The sequence below is a fragment of the Eleutherodactylus coqui genome, chromosome 9 (genome assembly GCF_035609145.1).
Source record: "Eleutherodactylus coqui strain aEleCoq1 chromosome 9, aEleCoq1.hap1, whole genome shotgun sequence".
Taxonomy (NCBI): Eukaryota; Metazoa; Chordata; class Amphibia; order Anura; family Eleutherodactylidae; genus Eleutherodactylus; species Eleutherodactylus coqui.
The window spans coordinates 41,828,767-41,856,335 of record NC_089845.1 but is presented as its reverse complement, the minus strand read 5'-3'; the positions used below and the strand labels follow the sequence as shown (position 1 = coordinate 41,856,335).

General features: G+C 45.6%; 1 protein-coding gene across 3 annotated transcripts in view; it reads right to left on the bottom strand.

Annotated features, from left to right (window-relative positions):
- Positions 1-24,592: 24,592 nt before the first annotated feature.
- Positions 24,593-27,569, bottom strand: part of RIPK1 (receptor interacting serine/threonine kinase 1) — a 37,990-nt gene continuing 35,013 nt past the window's right edge. For 2 of the 3 annotated variants that reach the window (XM_066579273.1, XM_066579272.1), the window contains one exon: positions 24,594-27,165. In XM_066579273.1, the coding sequence (XP_066435370.1) occupies positions 26,876-27,165 (290 nt within the window). In that variant the 3' untranslated portion in view covers positions 24,594-26,875. Of the gene's footprint in view, positions 27,166-27,569 lie in introns of all 3 variants that reach the window. The other variant, XR_010786700.1, reaches the window with a different exon arrangement.

Genomic DNA, 27,569 nt, shown 5'->3' with positions numbered 1-27,569 from the left:
TCCTGGGAGGCAGCCGCCAGTACGCTTAGACCAGGGGTCGCAGCCACGTGTGTCGCTAGAACCCTGGGGGTATGGCTAGAGCAGCTGGAGCTGCATATCTCAAATAAAACACCGAGGGAACAAATGATAGATTCCCTCCCTATGCTAAAAATGGCCACCAATTTTTTGGCAGACGCAGCGGCGGAGTCTGTGAAACTCTCGGCAAAAACAACGGCCCTAACCAACTCTGCCAGAAGAGTTCTGTGGCTGAAGTCATGGTCAGGCGACCTGGCTTCAAAAAATAAATTATGCTCGCTCCCTTTTCACGGCCAGTTCCTCTTCGGTCCGGATCTGGACAAGATCCTAGAAAAGGCATCAGACAAAAGGAAAGGATTCCCGGAAGAGAAACAGTATAAAGGGAAGTCCTTCTTCCGGGCCCCAGCCCAAGCAGCTGGAACCATATAGAGGCAAGGGCAAGACGGGCCGCTGGAGTTACCCCAAGGGGGGCAGAGGGAGGAATTTCCTCTTTAACCCTCACCAGAGGGATCCAGCCAAGCAGAAGCCCTGACGCCATCCCAGTGGGGGCGAGGCTGCAGAGCTTCGCGGATCGGTGGGCCTCAGTGTTCAGGAGCCCATGGATCCTGGAGATCCTACAGCAGGGATACCGAATCGAACTGGTGTCCCTCCCCAGGAGAAGATATGTCACTACCAGAGGTCCAGCGCAAGAACTGCACCCGCTCCAGCAGGCGGTTCGGGACCTACAACGTCTAAAAGCAGTGTCCTTCGTGCCACAGAGAGAAGAGATCTGGGGGCATTACTCCAGACTCTTCCTAATAGAAAAACCAGGGGGGGGGGGGGGGGGCTCACGCATGATAATAAATCTAAAACCCCTGACATCTTTGTCAAATACCGAAAGTTCAGGATGGAATCAATCACTTCAGCAGTGAGGTTGATTCCCAAAGGAGCCTATATGGCATCGATCGACTTGAAGGACGCCTATTTTCATGTACCAATCCACAAGAACTCACGAAAATACCTAAGGTTCGTGCTAGAGATGGGCAAGAGGACAAGACATCTCCAATTCAGATGCCTGCCCTTCGGAATCTCCTCAGCACCCCGCATTTTCACGAAAATCATGGAGGAGGTCGCAGCCTACCTAAGGCAGAGGTCGATTCTCATAGTCCCCTACCTGGACGACATTTTAATTATAGCTGAGTCCAGAGAACTCCTAGCAGAAAACCTGACGACGGTGCTCAACCTACTACAATTTTTAGGATGGATAATAAATTGGGAGAAGTCCAGCCTAGACCCCAGCATGGAGAAGGTGTTTCTAGGCATAACACTAGATTGAGAAGCTCAATGCTCTTTTCTCCCCGAGTCAAAAGCGCACAAGATCCGACAGATGGTAGAATCCTTCCTTCAAAGAGGGTCATGCTCAATCTGGGAGGCTATGTCCCTCCTGGGAAGCCTAACGTCATGCATCCCGGGGGTGGCATGGGCTCAGGCGCACACCAGATCGCTGCAAGCAGCAGTTCTCGCGGCATGGGACGGCAAGCAATCCTCGCTAGAGAGAAGAATGCAGATAAGAAACTCAGTGAAGGTATCCTTACGCTGGTGGAATTCCCCAGGGAATCTGCGAAGGGGGGTCCACTGGATGCAGAATCCGGCAACGCAGGTCACGACCGACGCGAGCTCCTGGGGATGGGGGGCGCACGTCGGAGACAAGCTCCTACAGGGTCCATGGCCGCAGGGGATGAAACACCAGTCCTCGAACTACAGAGAGCTGCAGGCGATCTGGAAGGCCCTCCAGCACCTGGGGGACGAGGTAAAAAACCAGCACATAAGAGTGCTATCAGACAATGTCACGGCAGTCGCCCATATTCGGCATCAGGGGGGCACGAGGTCGCCAGCTCTACAAAGCATCTCACAATGAATCTTTCGCTGGGCGGAAGGCCGCATCCTCTCATTATCGGCAGTACACTTGAAGGGATCCCTGAATCAGAGGGCAGATTTCCTCAGCCGAAGGCGTATAGACCCAGGGGAATGGTCTCTATCCCAGGAGGCATTCCGGATCATGACGGACAGGTGGGGTCTCCCACAACTGGACCTGTTCGCATCCAGACAAAACGCCAAAGTAGAGAACTTCTCCCTCAGACCGGAGGACCGGCCAACAGCAGTGGACACCCTGAGCCAGGATTGGGGAGGAGAACTAGTGTACGCTTTTCCCCCAATTCCACTAATCCGTCATACTGCAGGAGCGATCAAAGCATTGCATATTAAAGTCCCCCAGGGGGACTTCAAAGCAATGTAAAAAAAAGAATCAATAAAGTTTTTTTTAATTGAAAAAAAAAAAAAGTTGCAAAAGTTTAAATCACCCCCCTTTTGCCATATCTATTATTAAAAAATCTAAATAATAAATTAAAAATATGTATTTGGTATCGCCGCGTCTGTAAAAGTTTGATCTATCAAAGTAGTGCATTATTTTTCCCACAGGGTGAACGTCGTCCAAAAAAAAAAATAAAGAACGCCAGAAATACACTTTTTTAGTTACCCTGTCTCCCAGAAAAAACGCAATAAAAAGCGATCAAAAAGTCGTATGTAATATCAAAAACTACAGAACATCCCGCAAAAAATGAGCCCTTGCTGAACTATGTCGACGGAAAAATAAAAAAGTTATTGCACGCACAAAATGACGGCAGAAAATAATTGAAAAAAATTAAATGTCTTTGAAAAAAAAAAGAGGAGTGTAGTAAGAAAAAACCTATACAAGTTTGGTATCGTAGTAATCGTACCGACCCATAGAAAAAAGTTATCATGTCATTATTTTTGCTGTTTGTGCGCCGTCGAAACAAGACGCACTAAAAGATGGCGAAATGTGTTTTTTTTTTTTATTTTACTCCACTTAGAATTTTTTAAAAGTTTTTCAGTACATTATATGGTACTTTAAATAGCACCATTGAAAAATACAACTCGTCCCACAAAAAACAAGCCCTCATACAGTGACGTCGATGGATAAATAATGGCGTTACGATTTTTTTAAAGGGGGGAGGAAAAAACGAAAATGGAATTAAAAAAAGGGCCGCGTCATTAAGGGGTTAATAACCCAAAAAACGAGAAGGAGAGAGCCCTAAATTGTTTAGACGTCAGGAGAGTGGTCCTGAAGTATATCGAGGCCACAGGTCCATGAAGGCAGGACGACAACCTGTTCGTCCAATTCTCAGGCCCTAACAGGGGGAAAAAAGCAGCTAAAAGCTCTATAGCCCGGTGGATCCGCCTGGCCATTAGTGAATCATATAGGACCCTGGGGAAAGAGGCCCCCGCGGCTCTTAAAGCCCACTCCACGAGGACAGTAGCGACTTCATGGGCCGAGCATAGCTCGGCATCCGTGGAACAAATATGCAAGGCAGCAGTGTGGAAGAAGCCACACACTTTTGTCAGACATTATAGGGTAAAAGTGCAACTTGATGAGGACATGTCCTTCGGGCGTAAGGTCCTCTGGGCGGCAATCCCACCCTAAAAAATAGCTTTAGTTGGTACGTCTCAGGTGGTGCTGTCATGGAGACTCCTGGAAACCCGATTATCGGGTAGGTATAATAACCCTTTTTCTGTGTAGAAGAGCCGATGTGACCTCCAGTTAAGCTATGAAGTTCATTCTATGGCTCGGTTACTATACAGGGAGTGACATATACACATAATGTAATGATAGGTCTACAGGGACATTTACACATCATGTACTAACAAGTCTATAGGGGCAAATGTACATAATGTACTGACAGGTTTATAGGGACATATACACATAATGTAATGACAGGTCTATAGGGACATATACACATAATGTAATGACAGGTCTATAGGGACATATACGCATAATGTACTGACGGGTCTATAGGGACATATACACATAATGTAATGACGGGTCTATAGGGACATATACACATAATGTACTGACAGGTCTATAGGGACATATACACATAATGTAATGACAGGTCTATAGGGACACATACACATAATGTAATGACAGGTCTATAGGGACATATACGCATAATGTACTGACAGGTCTATAGGAACATATACACATAATGTAATCACGGGTCTATAGGGACATATACACATAATGTACTGACAGGTCTATAGGGACATATACGCATAATGTACTGACAGGTCTATAGGGACATATACACATAATGTAATGACGGGTCTATAGGGACATATACACATAATGTACTGACAGGTCTATAGGGACATATACGCATAATGTACTGACAGGTCTATAGGGACATATACGCATAATGTATTGACAGGTCTATAGGGACATATACGCATAATGTACTGACAGGTCTATAGGGACATATACACATAATGTATTGACAGGTCTATAGGGACATATACACATAATGTACTGACAGATCTATAGGGACATATACACATAATGTAATGACAGGTCTATAGGGACATATACACATAATGTAATGACCGGTCTATAGGGACATATACACATAATGTACTGACAGGTTGTAGGGACATATACACATAATGTACTGACAGGTCTATAGGGACATATACGATAATGTACTGACAGGTCTATAGGGACATATACACATAATGTAATGACGGGTCTATAGGGACATATGCACATAATGTACTGACAGGTCTATAGGGACATATACGCATAATGTACTGACAGGTCTATAGGGACATATATGCATAATGTATTGACAGGTCTATAGGGACATATACGCATAATGTACTGACAGGTCTATAGGGACATATACACATAATGTAATGACAGGTCTATAGGGACATATACACATAATGTAATGACCGGTCTATAGGGACATATACACATAATGTACTGACAGGTTGTAGGGACATATACACATAATGTACTGACAGGTCTATAGGGACATATACGATAATGTACTGACAGGTCTATAGGGACATATACACATAATGTAATGACGGGTCTATAGGGACATATGCACATAATGTACTGACAGGTCTATAGGGACATATACGCATAATGTACTGACAGGTCTATAGGGACATATATGCATAATGTATTGACAGGTCTATAGGGACATATACGCATAATGTACTGACAGGTCTATAGGGACATATACACATAATGTAATGACAGGTCTATAGGGACATATACACATAATGTAATGACCGGTCTATAGGGACATATACACATAATGTACTGACAGGTTGTAGGGACATATACACATAATGTACTGACAGGTCTATAGGGACATATACACATAATGTACTGACAGGTCTATAGGGACATATACACATAATGTAATGACAGGTCTATAGGGACATATACACATAATGTACTGACAGGTTGTAGGGACATATACACATAATGTACTGACAGGTCTATAGGGACATATACACATAATGTACTGACAGGTCTATAGGGACATATACGCATAATGTACTGACAGGTCTATAGGGACATATACGATAATGTACTGACAGGTCTATAGGGACATATACACATAATGTACTGACAGGTCTATAGGGACATATACGATAATGTACTGACAGGTCTATAGGGACATATACACATAATGTAATGACGGGTCTATAGGGACATATGCACATAATGTACTGACAGGTCTATAGGGACATATACGCATAATGTACTGACAGGTCTATAGGGACATATATGCATAATGTATTGACAGGTCTATAGGGACATATACGCATAATGTACTGACAGGTCTATAGGGACATATACACATAATGTACTGACAGGTCTATAGGGACATATACACATAATGTACTGACAGGTCTATAGGGACATATACGATAATGTACTGACAGGTCTATAGGGACATATACACATAATGTAATGACGGGTCTATAGGGACATATGCACATAATGTACTGACAGGTCTATTGGGACATATACGCATAATGTACTGACAGGTCTATAGGGACATATATGCATAATGTATTGACAGGTCTATAGGGACATATACGCATAATGTACTGACAGGTCTATAGGGACATATACACATAATGTAATGACAGGTCTATAGGGACATATACACATAATGTAATGACCGGTCTATAGGGACATATACACATAATGTACTGACAGGTTGTAGGGACATATACACATAATGTACTGACAGGTCTATAGGGACATATACACATAATGTACTGACAGGTCTATAGGGACATATACGCATAATGTACTGACAGGTCTATAGGGACATATACACATAATGTAATGACAGGTCTATAGGGACATATACACATAATGTACTGACAGGTTGTAGGGACACATACACATAATGTACTGACAGGTCTATAGGGACATATACACATAATGTACTGACAGGTCTATAGGGACATATACGCATAATGTACTGACAGGTCTATAGGGACACATACACATAATGTACTGACAGGTCTATAGGGACATATACACATAATGTAATGACAGGTCTATAGGGACACATAATGTAATATCAGGTCTATAGGGACAAATACACATAATGTAATGACCGGTCTATAGGGACATATACACATAATGTAATAACGGGTCTATAGGGACATATACACATAATGTACTGACAGGTCTATAGGGACTGCACTGGGATCTACATGTTTGTCCTAATAATAATCCCTTCCTATTCCCCCTGTTAAGGATCATGGACGCCGTAGTTGGTATATTACGAAGGTTGTTCAGACGAGACGAGAGAGGACAGAAGAGGAAGAGGGATCTCAGCCCGTGTGAGGAAGACCCTCAGAAGAGGAGGGATGACCGGGCCAAACCGCAGGAGGAGATGGCAGCGTTCTTCCGTGTCCTCGGTAAGACACATTGGGCCTTTCCAATGGTTGTAGTGTTGAACCCGGTACACATTATCCAAGATGAAGCTGTCAGACTGCACTATGTCATTGATATTTGTATATTACAACAATTGGTGGTTTTTAGGTTGAGTTTACACACAGTAGATTTGTCACTTTACTGCAGTCACTAAACAAAGTGATACATTTATTAATGAAATATTGATTTTTTTTTTCTAGAGGATAAATATTTCTGGATGTTTCTCGCCTGTGATGAGTGTATGAAGATATCCGACAAGGTGATATTACAGAATATACACCATATATACATGTAGGGACTTAGGCTAATGTAATAGGCCTGGAGATACATTGCACTGTATAACCTGGTGACATAATAGTCATTATTAGATGTAGCACTGAGATTTACCCATCCAGAGGAGTTATTATACCCTTTACTTGTTAGTAGTCGCAGCCTCTAACTGTCCTTCTCCTCCCACCAGTACCTCCTGGCGATGGTCCTCGTGTACTTCAGGAGAGCCGGACTCCGTACCGAGGAATATCGCAAGAACTTCTTCCCAGCTCTGTGAGTTGCTTTTATTATACCAGATCTGTAAATAGAAAAATGTATACTAAAACAAGTAACAGGAGAGTCCGAGTGAGATACGGAGAAGATTCCAGGATCCGGTAACATTCCTTCTACCAGTGTTCATTAGCTCTCCCCTTTTCTCCAGGTCTCTCCTTCTTATATAGGTAATCTGCTCTACACGGTTCTGACTCGTTCTATCATCTCGTTTAATCTTTTCTGCCAGGTTCTTAGCCAATCAGATGGAAGAGGAACTCCCGTTTCGGTGGCAGATCTACCCCTGGGGCCTAGGAGACACCTGGATGGAGAACACAGAAGTACTCTTCCAGCAGCGGGACCAGCTGCTCCGCCGGATGGGATTTAGAGCTTGGGTGGACCGAACCACCTGTGATCTGGTTAGTAGAAATCATATAAAATACTCCGGTCTTTGATGAAGAGTCTGTGGTGCTAATGATATTCATACACTGTTTAATTCTAGGTCATGGCAGAAGCCCCTTCCCATTGGGCATGGACAAGAGAGCGGCAGCCAGATCACAGCTTGGCTATTCCCATATTCAGGATGGACGAGCAGGACTTCATCATCAGCGACAAGCAGTTCCAGCATCCATACTGCATCCTCTGCAAGACCCTCCGCCGGTATCCAGTGTTGAAGAAATTCTGCCAAGCTGAGGAGGATCCCGATGACAGCCTCTTGTGATGAAGACCAGTATCATTCTTACCATACCATTGGTGTGTAGCTACCATTGGTCTACCCGATTTGATAGTATCGGTAACGTAGAGATGGTTTATTATTCTATAACACCATTCTCCTGCTGTATAGACCAGTGTCTCAGCGCTCAGAGAAAAAGATAAGGATTAGGGGAACGATACCCCTCAGGTTAAATCTAGATCTGCAAAGAGGTCAGCAGATTTGCTAGTTTAACTCACTAGACCTGCAGTCAGATGCTAGTGACCCAGTTTACTGACTGTCTAGACTCAGCAAGTATAGGAGGAAACAATACCCCTCCACTTAAATCTAGATCTGCAGAAAGGGCAGCAAACTTGTTAGTATAGCTAACTGAACCCTTGGTCAAATAGTCTTGACTCAGTTAACTGGCTGTCTACACTGCATTAAAGCGCTGGATGGAGAGCAATTTTCTTTAGGCTAAATTAGATAGAGGTTGGTGTAGCCTCCTGCCCTGATGGTGGGTAGATAGCCATCTAATGGGAAGTTTCTATGGCACAAAAACTGCATAGCCATACCTGAGACGTACAAACTGAGTCTAAAATCCCACTTCCTTTATGTGGTAACACCGTGACCTATACCAGCACGTGTGTTCTGTTCATTGTTGTTTTGTCTTTGTCTTATTTTCTCATCAGTGGATGAGTGTCTTGAGCCCAAAGTGTGTTTTTTAAAGTAAAAGTAATAAAATATTATAGTTTTAAGGGATCTTCTGTGATCTGAGTGTAAGTGTAGAGCAATGTTTCTCAACCCCAGTCCTCAGCTCCCCCCAACAGCTCATGTTTTCAGGATATCCTATAGAGAGAACCCCTATGGCAATGTCTGAGGCATCGACCATAATTACATCACGTGTGTAACACTAAGGAAACATGACCTGTTGGGGAGACAAAGTACCTCATACTATACTTATTGAAAAAATGACCAAATATGGGATTGACAAGGCAACTGTTAGGTGGATTCACAACTGGCTGAGTGATCGTACTCAAAGAGTAGTCATAAATGGCTGCACATCCAAGTGGAAGAATGTATCAAAAGGGGTACTACAAGGCTCGGTCCTAGGCCCAGTGTTGTTCAATATTTTTATAAATGATCTGGAGAAGGGAATTGATGGGAAACTGATCAAATTTTCTGATGACACAAAGCTAGGAGGGATAGCTAACACTAGGGAAGAGAGAGGATTCAAAAAGATCTAGAAAATCTTGAACAGTGGGCAGTGACTAACAGAATGGTATTTAACAAGGAGAAATGCAAAGTCCTACATCTGGGCAAGAACAATTAAAAGATGCATATACAGAATGGGAGGAATTGGGCTAAGCAGCAGCACATGTGAAAAAGACTTGGGTATACTAATAGATCATAGACTGAACATGAGTCAGCAGTGTGATGCAGCAGCCAAAAAGGCAAACACAATTCTGGGATGTATTAAGAGAAGCATAGAGTCTAGATCTCGTGAGGTCATTATCCTCCTCTACTCTTCCTTAGTCAGACCTCATCTGCAATACTGGGTCCAGTTCTGGGCACCCCACTTTAAAAAAAGACATTGAAGTTGCTCCAGTTTGTCTGAGAAGAGTTACCAAGATGGTAAATGGTCTGCAAATCATGTCCTATGAGGAATGGTTCAAGGATCTGGGAATGTTTAGGTTACAAAAAAGAAGGCTGAGAGGAGACTTAATAGCTGTTTACAGATATCTGAAGGGCTGTCACAGTGCAGAGGGATCAGCCCTATTCTCATTTGTACAAGGAAAGACTAGAAGCAATGGAATGAAACTGAAAGGGAGGAGACACAGATTAGATATTAGAAAAAACTTTCTGACGGTGAGGGTGATCAATGAGTGGAACAGGTTACCATGGGAGGTGGTGAGTTCTCCTTCAATGGAAGTGTTCAAACAGAGGCTGGACAGACATCTGCCTGGGATGATTTGGTAAATCCTGCACTGAGCACGGGGTTGGACCCGATGACCCTGGAGGTCTCTTCCAACTCTACCATTCTATGATTCTAGGACCGGAGTTGAGAAACACTGGTGAAGAGTATAAACCTCAGGTTTGTAGGTCTCTGGGATTTAAGTATACCTATTATGGGGTATTTTGAAATTTGGGTTAAGGCGGGGGAGGGGGGACTAAGCATTTACAGCATGGTGTAGTTGCAAATATTTAAGCAATTGGAGATGAGGTCCTTGTAAAAGACGGCTTTTTAGCGAAGTTTGAGCGATAATCGTTGTGTCTAAATGGGCCTTAAGAAGGCAACCTGGGGGTGGAAAGAGCTGGGAATGGAAGGTCTGCTAAATAGGTGAGAATGTCTGATACAGATTTATTACATGAGCTGGATACATTAGGGTAGTATTCCTATGGGTTGCAACGGACTCTGTCCCTAAGTTCTAAACCACGGGGGCCTTTTACTTTAAAGACAGAATTAAACTGTTAATCGTGCTTGATTAAATTAGCCAATAATGACTAGATTGGTTGCCCATTTCAAAATAATATTGTTTAATAAAACATAGTTCAGGTTTGGTTTTTATATGAATTTAAGACAAGGGACATAAAGTGGCATCTGTCATATAAAAGGGGACACAAGGTGGCATCAATAATGTACAAGGGGTCACAAGGTGGCATCTATAATGTAAAAGTGGCTCACGGTGGCATCTATAATGGAGAAGGGGATACGTGGTGGCATATATAGTGTACAAGGGGGCACAAGGTGGTATGCCATAGAAAAGGAGGCATAAGCTGGCATCTATAATATAAATCAGGGTATACGTTGGCATCTGTAATGGAGAAAGGGTCACACGGTGGCATCTATAATGTAGAAGGGGCACATGGTGACATCCATATGATGGAGAAGGGGTCACACGGTGGCATCTATAATGTAGAAGGGGCACATGGTGGCATCTATATGATGGAGAATGGGAAACACGGTGGTATCTATAGAGAAGGGGGTACAAGGGCCCACATAAACCTTGGGCTGGCCCTGCATATAGCCATAAAATACATGATGGAGTTTCTTTCTCTGCTCTCTCCAAAATAATCTTTCACATCAGCAGGAATATATCCTGGGAATATCTGTCCCTAACAACAGACCACGTGATATATAGGCTAATAATTGTGATGCAGCTTCGCTGTCCGCGGCTCAGCTGTAAAATAGTCGCTGGTTACACTGTGCCGATGGTATATAAGGCATGTCCATCTTCCTGGAATGAATGGAGCTCTGTGTCCTCATTTATGTAGAACAGTGGTTACCAAACTTTTTCAGCTGTGGAGCCCTTTTTGAAGCAAAAGTTTCTCGTGGAGCTCCAAGGTGTGGTCCGGGGCGTGGCTATGGTGTGGTCAGGGGCGTGGCTATGGTGTGGTCAGGAGCATGGCTAGGGGTGTGGTCAGAGGGTGTGGCTATGGTGTGGTCAGGCGTGGTTAGGGGTGTGGCTCTTCACAACATACTATTTTTACCTCCATCTTTATAAAAAGGACAGGGTCGCTTAAAAAAAAAACAGGGAGGAACGCTGGAGCACTGGATGGGCTATTAATATACATTATATTTAAATTTAGGATGCTGCGGAATAAATCCTCCTCCACATGTCACTATCCACACGGGTTTTGTGCAGATTTTTTGGACAGGTTCTGGATGATTTCAATATCTCATCCACTTTGCTGCTAAAGCAAATTGTAAATTCTATAACATATCCGCCCCGAGTAGTAATAGTGATCCCCTATTGTGGCCCAAGTAGTAATAGTGACCCCCTATAATGGTGGCTCCGGTAGTAATAGTGATCCCCTACAGAGGTGTAACTTGAAGCTTCTGGGCCCTAATGCAAAACCTGTAACAGGGCCAGCAACTATAATGCTTTATTTATAACATTGGGTTCCCAATATGGAGAGAAGAGGCCTCAGGGGCCCTCTAAGGCTCCTGGGCCCGGGTGCAACCGCATCCCCTATAGTTACGCCCCAGATCCCCTATATTGATCGACCTAGTAGTAATAGCATCTCCTATATTGGCCACAGTAGTAATAGTGACCCCTATGGCAGCCCCAATAGTAATAGGTGACCCCTGTATTTGCCCCAGTAGTAATAGGTAGCCCTTATATTGGCCCAGTAGTAATAGGAGACCCCCACAGTGTCCCCAGTAGTAATAGGAGACCCCCACATTGGCCCCAGTAGTAATAGGTGACCCCCACATTGGCCCCAGTAGTGATAGGTGACCCCCATTGCGGCCCCAATAGTGATAGGTGACTCCCATTACAGCCCCTGTAGTGATAGGTGACCCCTATTGCAGCCCCAGTAGTGATAGGTGACCCCTATTGTAGCCCCAGTAGTAATAGGTGACCCCTATTGCAGCCCCATTAATAATAGGTGACCCCCTATTGCAGCCCCAGTAGTAAAAGGTGACCCCTATTGCGGCTCCAGTAATAATAGGTGACCCATAATGCAGCCCCAGTAGTAATAGGTCACCTAGTAGTATTAACCCCCTCAGTACCAATATTAGCCCCAGTAGTATTATCCCCCTCAGTAATGATATTAGTCCCAGTAATGTTAATCCCCTCAGTAATATTAACCCCACAGTAGCCACAGTAATTCTAACCCCCTCAGTAATAACTCCTCAGTAATATTAAGCTCCTGAGCAGCCATGGTAATAATATTAACCCCCTTAGTAGTAAGCCATCAGTAACATTAACCCCCTCAGTAATAACCGACTCAGTAATATTAACCCCCTCAGTAATATTAACCTCACAGTAGCCCCAGTAACAATAGCACTCCCAACCCATATACTTACCTCCTCCTTGTAGTCAGTGCAGCTCCTTCCCTGCTCTGAGCTGATCCCTGGTGCACACTGACGTCAGTGTGTGAGCCAAGAACGTTTCTTCCCCTGTCCTCTCCTGTGGAACTAAGGAGGAGGATACTGGGTGCACACTGACGTCAGAGTGTGCGCCGCGATCAGCGGCACTGTGTGATTATCAGCGGAGGAGCTGCGGCAGCCCTGCCGGTAATCACTACTGTGGTGAGCAGCCGTCAGCATGCATGTCCCCCTCTGGAGCGCATGCCTCAGGTTCGCCATCACAGACCCTCGGTCGGAGCCCCTGACAGCCACTCACAGAGTCCTAAGAGCTTTGCAGAGCACAGTTTGGGAACCGCTGATCTAGAAGATACTGGGATGCAAAGAATTGTCCATTTTATTGGAAATAATACAACTTTATCAATGTCCAGCACTGTTCACAAGGACTTCACTGCGGGGGTAGAAGCGACTGGCAAAGCGAGAAACGGGAGTCCCATTCTCAACATTGGCGGGGGTCTCAGCAGCGAGATACCCACCGATCAGCAAGTTATTCCCCACCCTGTTGGGATTTCCTGCAGAATTTCCGCTCATGCCCGTCTGCATAGGATTGCATTAGATAACACAATCCTAGGCAGACGGCCGTGATTTGTCTGCTTGAAAGCTCACGTGGAAAGGAAATCGCAGCATGTACTATTTCTGTGTGGGTCTTACAGAGGCCTGCACAGAAATGTCAGTGGTGATGGGCTGGCCCCTCTCAGCGCATGCGCCGGCTGTGTGGCAGCCGACACACAGTGCACAGAGGAGATGCCGGGAGTGGGTAAGCCGCAGGCCTCTGCAGGGGCACGGGACTGCATCCCGCTGCAAGAATTCTGCGAGATCCGACCTGGTCATCTGCAGGCGGCCTTTATCTTATCCTGGGCATTCATGACATTTTGGCTGGCATCTAGTTCACTCAGTCTGTAACACCGATACAATGGAAGGGGCTGCACACAAGTAGCTGGAAACTGACTGAGGAGGGTAATTGGACCCCCATTCTGCTAATCGGTTGGGGTCCCAGAGTTGTGATCTGCATCTGTCAGGTCTTTATGGCATATGCTGTAGAAGTGCCACAAAGACCTTAGATGGGAACACTTAAAGGGGTTGTCCCGCGGCAGCAAGTGGGTCTATACACTTCTGTATGGCCATATTAATGCACTTTGTAATGTACATTGTGCATTAATTATGAGCCATACAGAAGTTATCAAAAGTTTTATACTTACCTGCTCCGTTGCTGGCGTCCTCGTCTCCATGGTGCCGACTAATTTTCGGCCTCCGATGGCCAAATTAGCCGCGCTTGCGCAGTCCGGGTCTTCTGCTTTCTTCAATGGAGCCTCTCGTGCAGGATGCCGGCTCCGTGTAGCTCCGCCCCGTCACGTGCCGATTCCAGCCAATCAGGAGGCTGGAATCGGCAATGGACCGCACAGAAGAGCTGCGGTCCACGGAGGAAGAAGATCCCGGCGGCCATCTTCACCGGTAAGTATAGAAGTCACCGGAGCGCGGGGATTCAGGTAAGCGCTGTGCTGTTTTTTTTTTAAGTCCCTGCATCGGGGTTGTCTCGCGCCGAACGGGGGGGGGGGGGGGGGTTGAAAAAAAAAAAAACCCGTTTCGGCGCGGGACAACCCCTTTAAGTCTCTGGACGTAGACGGGAATAATATGATTAATTGACAGTAAGCCCCCACAGCTCTTTGAAATGGTGACGACTGAAGCGCAAAGGAGAAAGTTCTAGAACTTGTGATTATACAATGATTAAAGCTGCACTCGTCATGTTTTAATTAATTTCTAGAATACAAATCAGTGCAGGTTTCTAATGTACATGTATTTATAGTCGATCCGTGCCGTGGAAACAGACTTCAATTGAAGCCATCCATGCGAGAATCCACAGAAAATGGAGCATGCTGCGATTTTCTCCAGCGCGTGCGATCAGCACAGCGGGAAAACAAAATCACATCCATATGATTTTAATTCTTTTGCGGATGCTAATGCATGCCTATGGGAGGCTTGATTTGCAGGTTTCCCGCTCGGGGTTCTGCAAATCAAATCCGCCCGTGGACATTGGGCCTAAAGCATGCACCAACTCATGTGAAGCTGCTGTATCTGTTTAGCTATAAGGGCTTACTTATTGTGCGCCAAAATTGTCATTTTTTTCACATTTCCAACTGCAATATTTCAAATATGTGCAAACATAATATAGAAATTTTTGCTAAGATATATATTTCCATCCGTTTACTTTATTCTGGATGCACATTGGAAAAACTTTCGTTTTTTTTTTAACCATTTAGGAGACGTACAAATTTAACATTACTTTTCAGCATTTTGAGGAATGGGGCCCAAAATGAAAGGAGCAGAAATTTTGCTTGAAGGAGATTTAGGCCCTATTGCACATTTGTAGAGCCCTTGAGTGACCAAAACGATGGAGAACCCCTACAAGTGACTCCATTTTGAAAAGTAGACCCCTTAACGAATGTATCTAGGGGTACAACGACTTTTTTGACTTCACAGTTTTTGAATGAATCTAAGCCAAGCAGAAGGAAAAAATTACGATTTTCATTTTTTTGGTAATTCTGTCATTTTAAAAGTAGTTTTTTTGTGCAGCACATATATGAATAAAGACTTGCACCACAAAATAGGTACTCCTGTTTGTCCTGTGCTCAGAAACATACCCATTGTGGCCCCAATCTTCTTAGAGGACTCATGGCTAGGCCTATAATGGAGGGAGCACCCGTTTGATTTCAGGGCGCAACTGAATAAATTCCAGGCCCCATTGCACACTAGTAGAGATAATAAACTGCCAAAATAATAAACCCCCCTCACAAGTGACCCAATTTTGAAATAAAGACCCCTTAGCTAATTTATCTAGGGATGTACTGGACATTCTGACGCTACATTTTTATTTTTTTAATAATTATAATGCAAGTGAAATATAAATTCGCTTTCATTTTTTTCACCAAATTTGACACTTTTAGGACCGTTCTCTTTGTTTCAAGCAGGAAAAACTGGGGAGACGCACTAATAAAAATAAAATTGACTATCTAAAAAGAACAACCCCCCACACACCCACACCCCCTTTTGGCGTTTCATATATATGAAATAAAATTAATAATGTAAAACGGTATGGTATGTTTCAAAGCAGGGGTAATTACAAAGGCCAGGGTGGGATGGGCACGTGGGACAATAAAAACGCGTATCTCTCCTCCTCCCTTGCTTAGTGCATACGCGACACTTTTTTGGGGGGTAATTTTTGCTCGCAGTCTCGGGGATGGGATTCATAAAATGGCGCTCTGTGAGCCTCCGCACCTCCTCGGATTGCAATGCATCCTGAGGTGCGGCGGTCTCAAATTAAAGATGCTCTACAAGCTCCTCCTGAAACTGGAGGAAGCTCAGCGTGCCCCCGGATGATTTAAAAATGATGTGAGCGTTATACGTAGCCATCTGTATAAGGTAGATCGCTACCTTCTTATACCAGGCTCTGGTTTTGCGCTTGACGAGATATGGCTGTAGAGCCTGGTCGGAAAAATCGACGCCCCCCATGAATTTATTATATTCTGTGACGCAGACCGGTTTAGTTTTCTCCGCTGCAGCCCCCCTCTCCCTAACTGCAACGGAGGTGTCTGCTTGCACAGTGGACAGCATAAAGACGTCCTTTCTGTCACGCCATTTTACGGCAAGCAAGGGGTCATAGGCCAGTGCGTAAGACGCTCCTCTATCTACGTGCCTGGGGTTGTGGGAACCCTACCCTATTTTTGCGTAGAGTTCCGCAGGCCCCTGTACCTGCGGCGTGTAACGCTCTATAAAGGGCGACGCTCGTATAATAATTGTCAGTATATATGTGGTACCCTTTATTTAAAAATGGGCCCACGAGCTCCCACACAATTTTTCCGTTAACGCCAATATTTTCAGGACAGTTGGGGGGATTTAATTGCCGATCCCTGCCCTCATACATAAAAAAAATCGCACGTATAACCTGTGGCGCTCTCACAAATTTTATATAGCTTTACGCCATATCTAGCATGTTTTGAGGGAATAAACTGGCGAAATGATAAACAGCCTTTAAAACTCATGAGCGACTCGTCCACGGCCAAATTGTTTTGGGGAGTATAAATGTTTTTAAAGGCATCTTTTAGTAGCGATATAAGGGGCCTTAATTTGCATAGTCTATCATACGCCGGGTCATTTCTGGGGGAGGGGATTTGGGCATTATTGGCGAAATGAAAAAAACGCATAATATTTTCATATCTGTGTCGCGTGAATGGCGCTCGTGGACCAATAGGACCGTTTTGATGACTTTTTTACAAGTCCCATTAGCAGAACAAGTCCCAAAAATGTTTTCAACTCAGGGACATCTATGGCGGTCCACATTGCTGAATAAACCGACGTGGGGTGCGCGGTCATGTATTGTCCAGTGTATGTATTCGTTTGCTGGACAATTAACTGCAGGACACCATCGGTAATGAATAAATTAAAAAAGTTAAATGGGGTAAAATTTGCAACGTCCAGATTGACGCCTGGAGTCCCGGTAAATTCTGGGATGCGGGGCGAAAATAAACTTGCGGAACTACACGCAGTGGCGGGTGCCGCATTACTTGGCCCCGCTGCCCCAACAACTTCCTCAACCTCTATGGCGCTAGAGGCAGAGTCGTCACTCTCAAAAAAAACCTCCTCTTCCGACTCACTGGTAGCATCGCTACCAGAAGTTGAAGCGAACAGCAGCGCGTACGCTTGCTCGGCGCTGTAGCGCCTATGCTCCATTTTATTAAAAAAAAGCGGACAGGGATATAATGGGGTAATTAGGGTATGAGGGATGGTGATAGCGGGGTGATGACGGGTAATAACGTTTTTTTCCCCGTTTTTCACACTCTATATGGCACACGGTTTTTCTCAGCTATCTTTCTCCTGTCACAAATCTCTCTCAGTGACAGGAGAGAGATACGCCGGACTAGACGTGCCATATTTATTAAACAAATGACATGGATGGCTGTGATAGGTGTATCACAGTCACCCATGTCAGCAGGGACCAATCATTTTGGTCCCTGCAGGTTACTATGCCAAATGCAACTTTGGCTTTGACTTCTACTGTGCATGCGCCGCCATTTTTTCCGGCGCATGCGCAGATTAGGGTTATGCCCAGTACTTTTGGGGAGCTTTGGGGGACCTCAGGGAGCATTTTCATCTCCCCTCATAGATCCGATCCATGAGGGGAGATGAAACTTTAACTTAATGAGCTTTTTAAAAACTTTTTTGTGATCGCCGGTATCCGTTGGATACCGGCAATCACAGGCCCGGGGACCGCACTCCGCGGTCCCCGGTGACATCTCCTGGATTTTAAAATTTCCCCGGCGAACCACGCTTCTGCACATGCGTCGCCATTTTCCCTTTGGCGTCCATGCGCAGAAGCCCGTGGCGACTCCAGATCGCCGCGGGACATTATGGAGGAGGGGGTGAGTATTCTCAGCTGCCCTCATGGATCCGATCCATGAGGGCAGCTGAAACATTTACTTTTTTTAACTTTTCCGTGATCGCCGGTAACCGTTGGTATCCGTCCCCGGAGGCATCTTCTGTCTCCCGGCTACCTTCAGTAGCCGGGAGACAGGAAATTTTGAATCCCCCGCGCCGATCCGCTCTTCTGCGCATGCGCCGCCATATTTCCTTTGGCATGCATGCGCAGAAGATGGCAGAGGGTCCGCTCTGGTCTAAATCAGCAGGGAGCAGCGAGGAGGACTTTGGTGAGCATTTTTAGCTCCCCTCATGGAAGCGTTCCGTGAGGGGGGCTGAAATTCTAACTTTTTAAAACTTTTATTTACTTTAACGTGATCGCCACCTGGTGGATCGCATTACCGGGGGGGGGGGGGGGGGGGGGGCCTGTCACCGCAGCCAAGGATGAAAGCTCCATGCTGTCGGCTACCTGCTAGCAAGAACAGCATGAAGCTGTCATGTCCAGTGCCCACGTGGCTTTATTCCCTGCAGGACACATGTTTTTACATCCTCAGGGAATAAAGCCAACTTGGATAGGATGTAAAAGGGCAATGGGCTGGTCACTAAGAGGTTAAATCACAAATGGGGTGTCTCATGGCATGAACGGTCTCCAGCAGCGCAGAAAGCACAGTGAACAATGCAGATACGCACGCGATAGTTCGCTCTTAACAGTGTAAAAAAGTCGGCTATTGCAAGAGTTTCTGCACTTCCGCTTTTCTGAAGGAGCCCTTATAGGCCCCGCCCACATCAATGTGACGAGGTTTGTGATTTTGGGCTTGCTGGGCATCTTCAGCTCCATAGCAGGTCTGTGTTGTGACTTGCAGCGGATTATTGCTACAATGTTGCACCTTGCAGCCACAAGTGGGCGGAGTTCTAGGAACAGACGCTCCAGAATTGTTACTTTATAGGGAACACAAGTATTTACTAAAGCAGACGGCTTTCCAATACAAATAGTGCCTGGAACAATCTGAGCCGGTTATGTCCGCACATCGCAGGTCCGCTGCAGACGTTTCTAGAAGGATTCGTTCCATCTAGAGAAATATGAAAGGAAACCAGAAGAAAAAACAATTAGTAGTTTCTACCTGCCGGAAGAAAGAGGCTGCAATGAAATGTGTTGCAGGTTGTAAGGACTGTCTGTGCAGGTCACTACAATAAACGTGGATGATACCTTTACCCCCTGCAGACCATCCTGACCCTCCCATACCATTGGGATTGATGGGAAACCTGGAAACTGGTTGTTGCACACATACCCCCCCCCCCCCCCCCCCCTCCACGGAGAACGTCATAGTATATTCTGTTTGGCCAATTGGCGTACTATATGGTCTCTACACTTTCCCAAGAGCGCTGATCTAGATTTTTCTGTTACGATCTAATCTCAATAAGTTTGTTTCTGCAGCCGCTGCGGTCATCAATAATTGATCGGCGGGGTCTGCCGCTAGGGATCCTTGCAAACCAGCAATGGTAAGAGCGCTGCTCAAGTGAGCGCCGCAGCTTCTCAGGCGTGTGAATTGGTTTTAGCCGCTATATAATTTAGGGCGCCATTCCTGTTACGGACTGAAGTAGGCGCAGCGCTAATCCCAACACAGCTGTCACTTAAATCAGCTGACTGCCGGGCGTCCTGAGCAGTGAACCCCGCTGGCCGAATATTGATGACCTATGCTGAAGATTGCTCATTAAGTCCCAGAAAAACCCTGTAAATAATCAATTCCTCTTTATTAGGGCTTACACACAAGAACCTCGCGTGAGTTTTAAACGTTGCCAGGCGCACAAAACTTGCAAGAATATGAAATCCATTTTGTTGAATGGGCTTATTCACACAAGTGATTTTTCCTCAGCAATGCTATGAGGGGAAAAAAGAAAAATGGCGGCTCGTTCTATCTTTGGGCGCCCCGCAGAACACGTTTCCCATAGTTTCCAATGGGACCTTTAAAGACATCGCATGGCTCTCACATGCCATGAATCCATGGCAAACCCTTGCAATCCTGTGATGCGTGTGAAGCCCCCGAGGAGCGCAACTTCACAGAAGTGATGTGACGTGTTTTTGAATTTAAAAAACAAAAAACGCCCTGCACTGGCTTTAAAAACACACGTTGGTAAGCACGAGAAACTCGGCCCGATATGGCGCTCGCTTGTGTGAATGTAGCCTTAGGGCTTTACCGGTCGGTGTGAGCCGGTAGAGACCACATATAGCAGCGAGTGCACTGCACACGGACCGCGTATCTCATACATGTTGGCATGTGCAGTGCCACTGTCTTTGTTTTTATAATTCCCCGCTCCGTCTCATAGTGGATTTGCGAATGTATCGTCACCCACAAGTATTGCATATGGACATACGCTACCCATGGAAGAGCATAGGGCTCACGCTGCGGGATATACTGTGAAATAGAGCATGCTGCCATCTTTTCCACACACGTATCTAAACGGTGTTTACATATTAATGTGAACGAATCACTAAAAGTCCATGTATTTTCATCAACTTCATTCCCTATGTATCATGCGCCCATGCGTAGTGCGTATAATATGCGCCAAAATCACGGTCGTGTGAATGAGCGCTTTAGAGTACTAGCTGTGTCTGCAGCTTCACCGGCGTTATAACCGAATTTAAAAGGGTTATCCCAAAATCTAAAGCTATTCCCTATCCACAGGAATGGGGATCACATGATCGGTGGGGATCACACACTGGGATGGAGGTCCTAGAGCTTTAGGGGGTCGAGTGTAGCTAAATCTAGTAGCTTGTAGGCTGAGAATTGTGGAATCTTAGGCCCAGTATGTACTACTGTATGGTGCAACTCAGCTTTATGATTGTATATATGGAATGATGTATCACTTACATTCCTTCTACCGTATACCTGTGGCCCGTTATTTGCCTCTACCGTATACTTGTGCCCAGCCATTTTCTTCTACAGTATACCTGTAGGGCTGTGACCCACTATTTCCTTCTACCGTATTCCTGTGGGGCTGTGGCCCGCTATTTCTTTCTACCGTATACCTGTGGGGCTGTGACCCGCTATTTCCGTTTACCATATACCTTTGGGGGTGAGGCCCACTATTTCCTTCTACCGTATACCTGTGGGTCTGTGGCCCACTATTTCCTTCTACCGTATACCTGTGGGGCTGTGGCCCGCTATTTCCTTCTACCGTATTCCTGTGGCACTGTGACCCGCTATTTCCTTCTACCGTATACCTGTGACCTACTATTTCCGTTTACCATATACCTTTGGGGGTGTGGCCCACTATTTCCTTCTACTGTATACCTGTGGCCCACTATTTCCTTCTACCATATTCCTGTGGACTGCTATTTCCTTCTACTGTATACCTGTGGCCCGCTATTTCTTTCTAAGGTATACCTGTGGGGCTGTGGCCCGCTATTTCCTTCCACCGTATAGCTGTGGCGTTGTGACCCGCTATTTTGTTCTACCGTATACCTGTGAGGCTGTGGCCCGCTATTTCCTTCTACCGTATATCTATGGGGTTGTGGCCCACTATTTCCTTCTACCGTATACATGTGGTGCTGTGACCCGCTATTTCCTTCTACCGTATACCTGTGGAGGTGTGGTCCACTATTTCCTTCTACCGTATACCTGTGGGTCTGTGGCCTACTATTTCCTTCTACTGTATACCTGTGGAGCTGTGGCCTGCTATTTTCTTCTACCGTATACCTGTGGCCCACTATTTCCTTCTACCGTATACCTGTGGGGCTGTGGCCCGCTATTTCCTTCTACCGTATACCTGTGGCCCACAATTTCCTTCTACCGTATTCCTGTGGGGCTGTGGCCCGCTATTTCCTTCTACCGTATACCTGTGGGGCTGTGGCCCACTATTTCCTTCTACCGTATACCTGTGGGTCTGTGGCCTACTATTTCCTTCTACTGTATACCTGTGGAGCTGTGGCCTGCTATTTTCTTCTACCGTATACCTGTGGCCCACAATTTCCTTCTACCGTATTCCTGTGGGGCTGTGGCCCGCTATTTCCTTCTACTGTATACCTGTGGGGCTGTGGCCCACTATTTCCTTCTACCGTATACCTGTGGGGCTGTGGCCCGCTATTTCCTTCTACCGTATACCTGTGGCCCACAATTTCCTTCTACCGTATTCCTGTGGGGCTGTGGCCCGCTATTTCCTTCTACTGTATACCTGTGGGGCTGTGGCCCACTATTTCCTTCTACCGTATACCTGTGGGGCTGTGGCCCGCTATTTCCTTCTACTGTATACCTGTAGGGCTGTGGCCCACTATTTCCTTCTACCGTATACCTGTGGCCCACTATTTCCTTCTACCGTATACCTGTGGGGCTGTGGCCCGCTATTTCCTTCTACCGTATTCCTGTGGGGCTGTGGCCCACTATTTCCTTCTACCGTATTCCTGTGGCCTGCTGTTTCCTTCTACTGTATACCTGTGGCCCGCTATTTCTTTTTAAGGTATACCTGTGGGGCTGGGGCCCGCTATTTCCTTCCACCGTATAGCTGTGGCGTTGTGGCCCGCTATTTCCGTCTACCATATACCTGTGGCCCGCTATCTCCTTCTACCGTATACCTGTGGGGCTGTGGCCCGCTATTTTCTTCTACCGTATTCCTGTGGGGCTGTGGCCTGCTATTTTCTTCTACCGTATTCCTGTGGGGCTGTGTCCCGATATTTTCTTTTACCGTATACCTGTGAAGCTGTGGCCCGCTATTTCCTTCTACCGCATACCTGTAGCGTTGTGGCCCGCTATTTCCTTCTACCGCATACCTGTAGCGTTGTGGCCCGCTATTTCCTTCTACTGTATACCTGTGGCCCGCTACTTCTTTCTACCGTATACCTGTGGCCCGCTATTTCCTTCTACCGTATTCCTGTGAAGCTTTGGCCCGCTATTTCTTCTACCGTATTCCTGTGGGGCTGTGGCCTGCTATTTCCTTCAACCGTATACCTGTGGCCCCCTATTTCCTCCTGTGGAGCTGTGGCCCGCTATTTCCTTCTGTCAGGTAGTAGTAATTTCCCTGACACTTCTACCGTATACCTGTGGCACTGTGACCCGCTATTTTCTTCTACCATATACCTGTGGCCCGCTATTTACTTCTACCGTCTACCTGTGGCGCTGTGACCCGCTATTTACTTGTACCGTATACCTGTGGCCCGCTATTTCCTTCTACAGTATACATGTGTCCCGTAATTTCCTTCTACAGTATACCTGTGGCCCACTATTTCCTTCTACAGTATACCTGTGGCCCGCTATTTCCTTCTACAGTATACCTGTGGCCCACTATTTCCTTCTACAGTATACCTGTGGCGCTGTGGCCCGCTATTTCCTTCTACAGTATACCTGTGGCCCACTATTTCCTTCTACAGTATACCTGTGGCGCTGTGGCCCGCTATTTCCTTCTACAGTATACCTGTGGCCCACTATTTCCTTCTACAGTATACCTGTGGCGCTGTGGCCCACTATTTCCTTCTACAGTATACCTGTGGGGCTGTGGCCCACTATTTCCTTCTACAGTATACCTGTGGGGCTGTGGCTCGCTATTTCCTTCTACAGTATACCTGTGGGGCTGTGGCCCACTATTTCCTTCTACAGTATACCTGTGGGGCTGTGGCTCGCTATTTCCTTCTACAGTATACCTGCTGCATTGTGACCTGCTATTTCCTTCTACCGTATACCTGTGGCCCGCTATTTCCTTCTACTGTATACCTGTGGCCCACTATTTCCTTCTACAGTTCTACAGTATACCTCTGGCATTGTGACCCGCTATTTCCTTCTACCGTATACCTGTGGCCCGCTATTTCCTTCTACTGTATAGCTGTGGGGCTGGGGCCCGCTATTTCCTTTTACTGTATACCTGTGGCTCGCTATTTTCTTCTACCGTAATTCTGTGGCCCGCTATTTCCTTCTACCATAGTCCTGCGGCTTGCTATTTCCTTACACCGTATATCTGTGGGGCTGTGGTCCGCTATTTCCTTCTACCATATACCTGTGGCGCTGTGGCCCACTATTTCCTTCTACCGTATACCTGTGGCGCTGTGGCCCACTATTTCCTTCTACCGTATACCTGTGGCGCTGTGGCCCACTATTTCCTTCTACAGTATACTTGTGGCATTGTGACCCGCTATTTCCTTCTACTGTAGTCCTGCGGCTTGCTATTTCCTTATACCTGTGGTCCGCTAGTCCTGCGGCTTGCTATTTCCTTATACCGTATACCTGTGGTCCGCTATTTCCTTATACCGTATACCTGTGGTCCGCTATTTCCTTCTAAGTGTTGCATTTTTCCACCTGATGGATCTCAGTATTTTATTTTTTTAATACAAAAGATAGTAATTTGCCAGAAACCTATAGCCACAGTAAATATAGCTGAAAGTAATGCATACAGTGGTGACACATTTGACACTTGTAGCGTGTTGTTATACCCAGTTTTATGTTTACTGTACACCTACATAGAATCCGCTCATGTCGGGGGGGGGGGGGGGGGGCTGTATAATTCTCTATACAATACATTTACATCTCATAACATTTTATACAATTATATTCTGATCGTGGGCAAAACAACTTCTGGAAAAAGATGTGTAAAACTAAAGTTTGATTAGTCCGTTCCTCCCTCGTGACGGCGGTACAAGTCTGCAGTGACTAAGTGCACATCCCACAGGATGGGAGGAGGAGGACAGCATACTGGATTTATAATATATCAACGATTAGGAAAACCTAAAAAAAAGTGCTCTTGCACCGTATACTACGGTAAACGTACAGTCACCTTCTTGCACCCTGTATATTACAGTAGATTTAGTCGCCTTCCTGCACCGTCTACTAGCTGTACAGTCGCCTTCCTGCACTGTATACTACAGTAGATGTACAGTCCCCTTCTTGCGCCGTATACTAGATATACAGTCACCTTCCTGCACTGTATACTACAGGAGATGTACAGGTCCTTCTTACACCATATACTAGATTACAGTCCCCTTCTTGCACCGTATACTAGCTGTACAGACGCCTTCTTGCACCATATACTACAGTAGATGTACAGTCACCCTCTTGCACCGTATACTAGATGTACAGTCCCCTTCCTGCACTGTATACTACAGTAGATGTACAGTCCCCCTTCTTGCACAGTATACTAGCTGTACAGACGCCTTCTTGCACTATATACTACAGTAGATGTACAGACGCCTTCTTGCACCGTATACTACAGTAGATGTACAGTCGCCTTCTTGCACCGTATACTACAGTAGATGTACAGACGCCTTCTTGCACCGTATACTACAGTAGATGTACAGTCCCCTTCTTGCAATAAAAAAAAGCCTGAAAGCTACTGAACATACAGAAAATATAAAAACATTCTATAAAAGATTTTTCGCTATCGCCTTCAATTTCAGTACAAAAGTAAATCTTCCTGAGAAATTGTCATTAACTTTACAGAATACCGTAGACTGCGTTATTGTGAGGACACGGTAAGGCGGTACAGTCATATGTATAGAAAATAGCACACAATATGTACATAAAGTGTACGTAATAGCACATAATAGCCGCACAGCAGGAACAGCTTCACCTGGCATTTTGCCTCAAAAAAAAAATAAGTTTTTGAATAGAAAACAACACTTAAGGTTATTGTTGACTATTCTGAAGTCACAGATAAAAACCTGTGCAGAAGTGCAGCCGCTGTAGTGACAAGCTGGAGCCACTAGATGGTGATACTTTAGGAAAAGTGTCAATAGAGAAGGGTTCTCTATTCGGAGTGGCTTCATTATGCTCAATCTGAGAGGCCATATAGAAAAATATATAGGGTGTGTGTATATATATCTATATATAAATTTTTAAAAAGTGGGAGTTGGTCATATAAAGCCTCCCAAGCTCCCTCTCAGATTCTCCGCCTGAGATATGCCAGACCTGAAGGGGTATGAGGCACCCTGTGCTGATTCATGGCAGGAGGCTCCGTGCCTGAAGAGCCAAGCCACATACAACAGGGGAAGAAATCACCCCTGTGCTGGGATAGGATTGCTGGCACAGACTGTTATTAGATGTGAAGTTTTAAAGGTACTAGATCTGTTAGAGAGTTCCTGATAATGTGTAGTAAGCTGCCAGACGGCCAGGATTTGTTTCTTGTTCCTGTGCACTATGCTGATGTAAAGTGCGGTGAAGACGTGGCATAAAGCTAGACAAGTTCCTTAGCGTGTGCCAACTGTCGTATAAGTAAAGATGGCCTCCCAAGAGAGACGATCCTCTTCCCCTTCCCCCCTGAGGTCACACCAGTTTAAAATCATATCAAGAAGTAATCATCTTCCTTAAGAAGGAGAATCAAGATTGTGTTCTGGTCTAGAAATGGGCCAATCAGAAGTATCAGTTTTAAATAAACTTGTATCCGGCGCCCAACTCTGTATTACAGGAAGATGTAAACCGATGAGCATAAACCAGGTTTGCACAGTGTGACATCGGCCTCTGTCTTGTCTGCACTGGAAGCCCTGGTGGCCTCTGATTACAGGGTGAGCAAGTATTCTGGACGGCCCTTGTGAGGTTTACATGACTAGTAAACCAAGCGTGATCTTCAGGTTAGTTCAACATGATTAGTTGGTTGAGTTCAACATGATTAGTTTGTTGAGAAGGTCAGTATCTCCAAGATAATGGAGCGCGGTGGCCACCCGCCCAACTGTGGCGTTCCTGGACCCCTCCTTCATCTGCCATTTGTGTAACATCTGATAGACCTTTTCCTTCAGGCCGTCCCGGTCATAGTCATGATCAATTTCTTCAATTTCTGGCTGGCAAAATCCAACGGCGCGTGCAAACTCCTTCCATTTACGGGATAGGTTGCTCCTCAACAGATGCATCTGGGCCTCATTCAGTAAAGCACTGCTTGCTGAAATGGAGACATACAAAGGAAAAGACAAACACTTAACTAGGATACGAAACGTCCCCTCACCTTTATCCAAATTATGACACATTTACATTGCGCTTTATACTGGTGTAATGCTCAAACTGATTGAATTCTAGATGTTTTGTAAAAGGGTATTCTTTATTAAAAGGGTTTTCCAGGTTCTAATATATAAAGTTTCCCATCGCTGCAGTATTTTCCCGTTGCTGTGACCAGTCCCTTATAATTGCCACTTAGGACCCTTTTCTTCCTCTGTCCGCAGCCACTGATCTGCCGCTGTGATTAACCCGAGTCACTTCCACAGTACACACAACGGCAGACCTTTGGCTACGGGTCCTATTAAACATAATGCTGGTCTTCCTGGCAGCACTACTGAACCACTAGCCTTC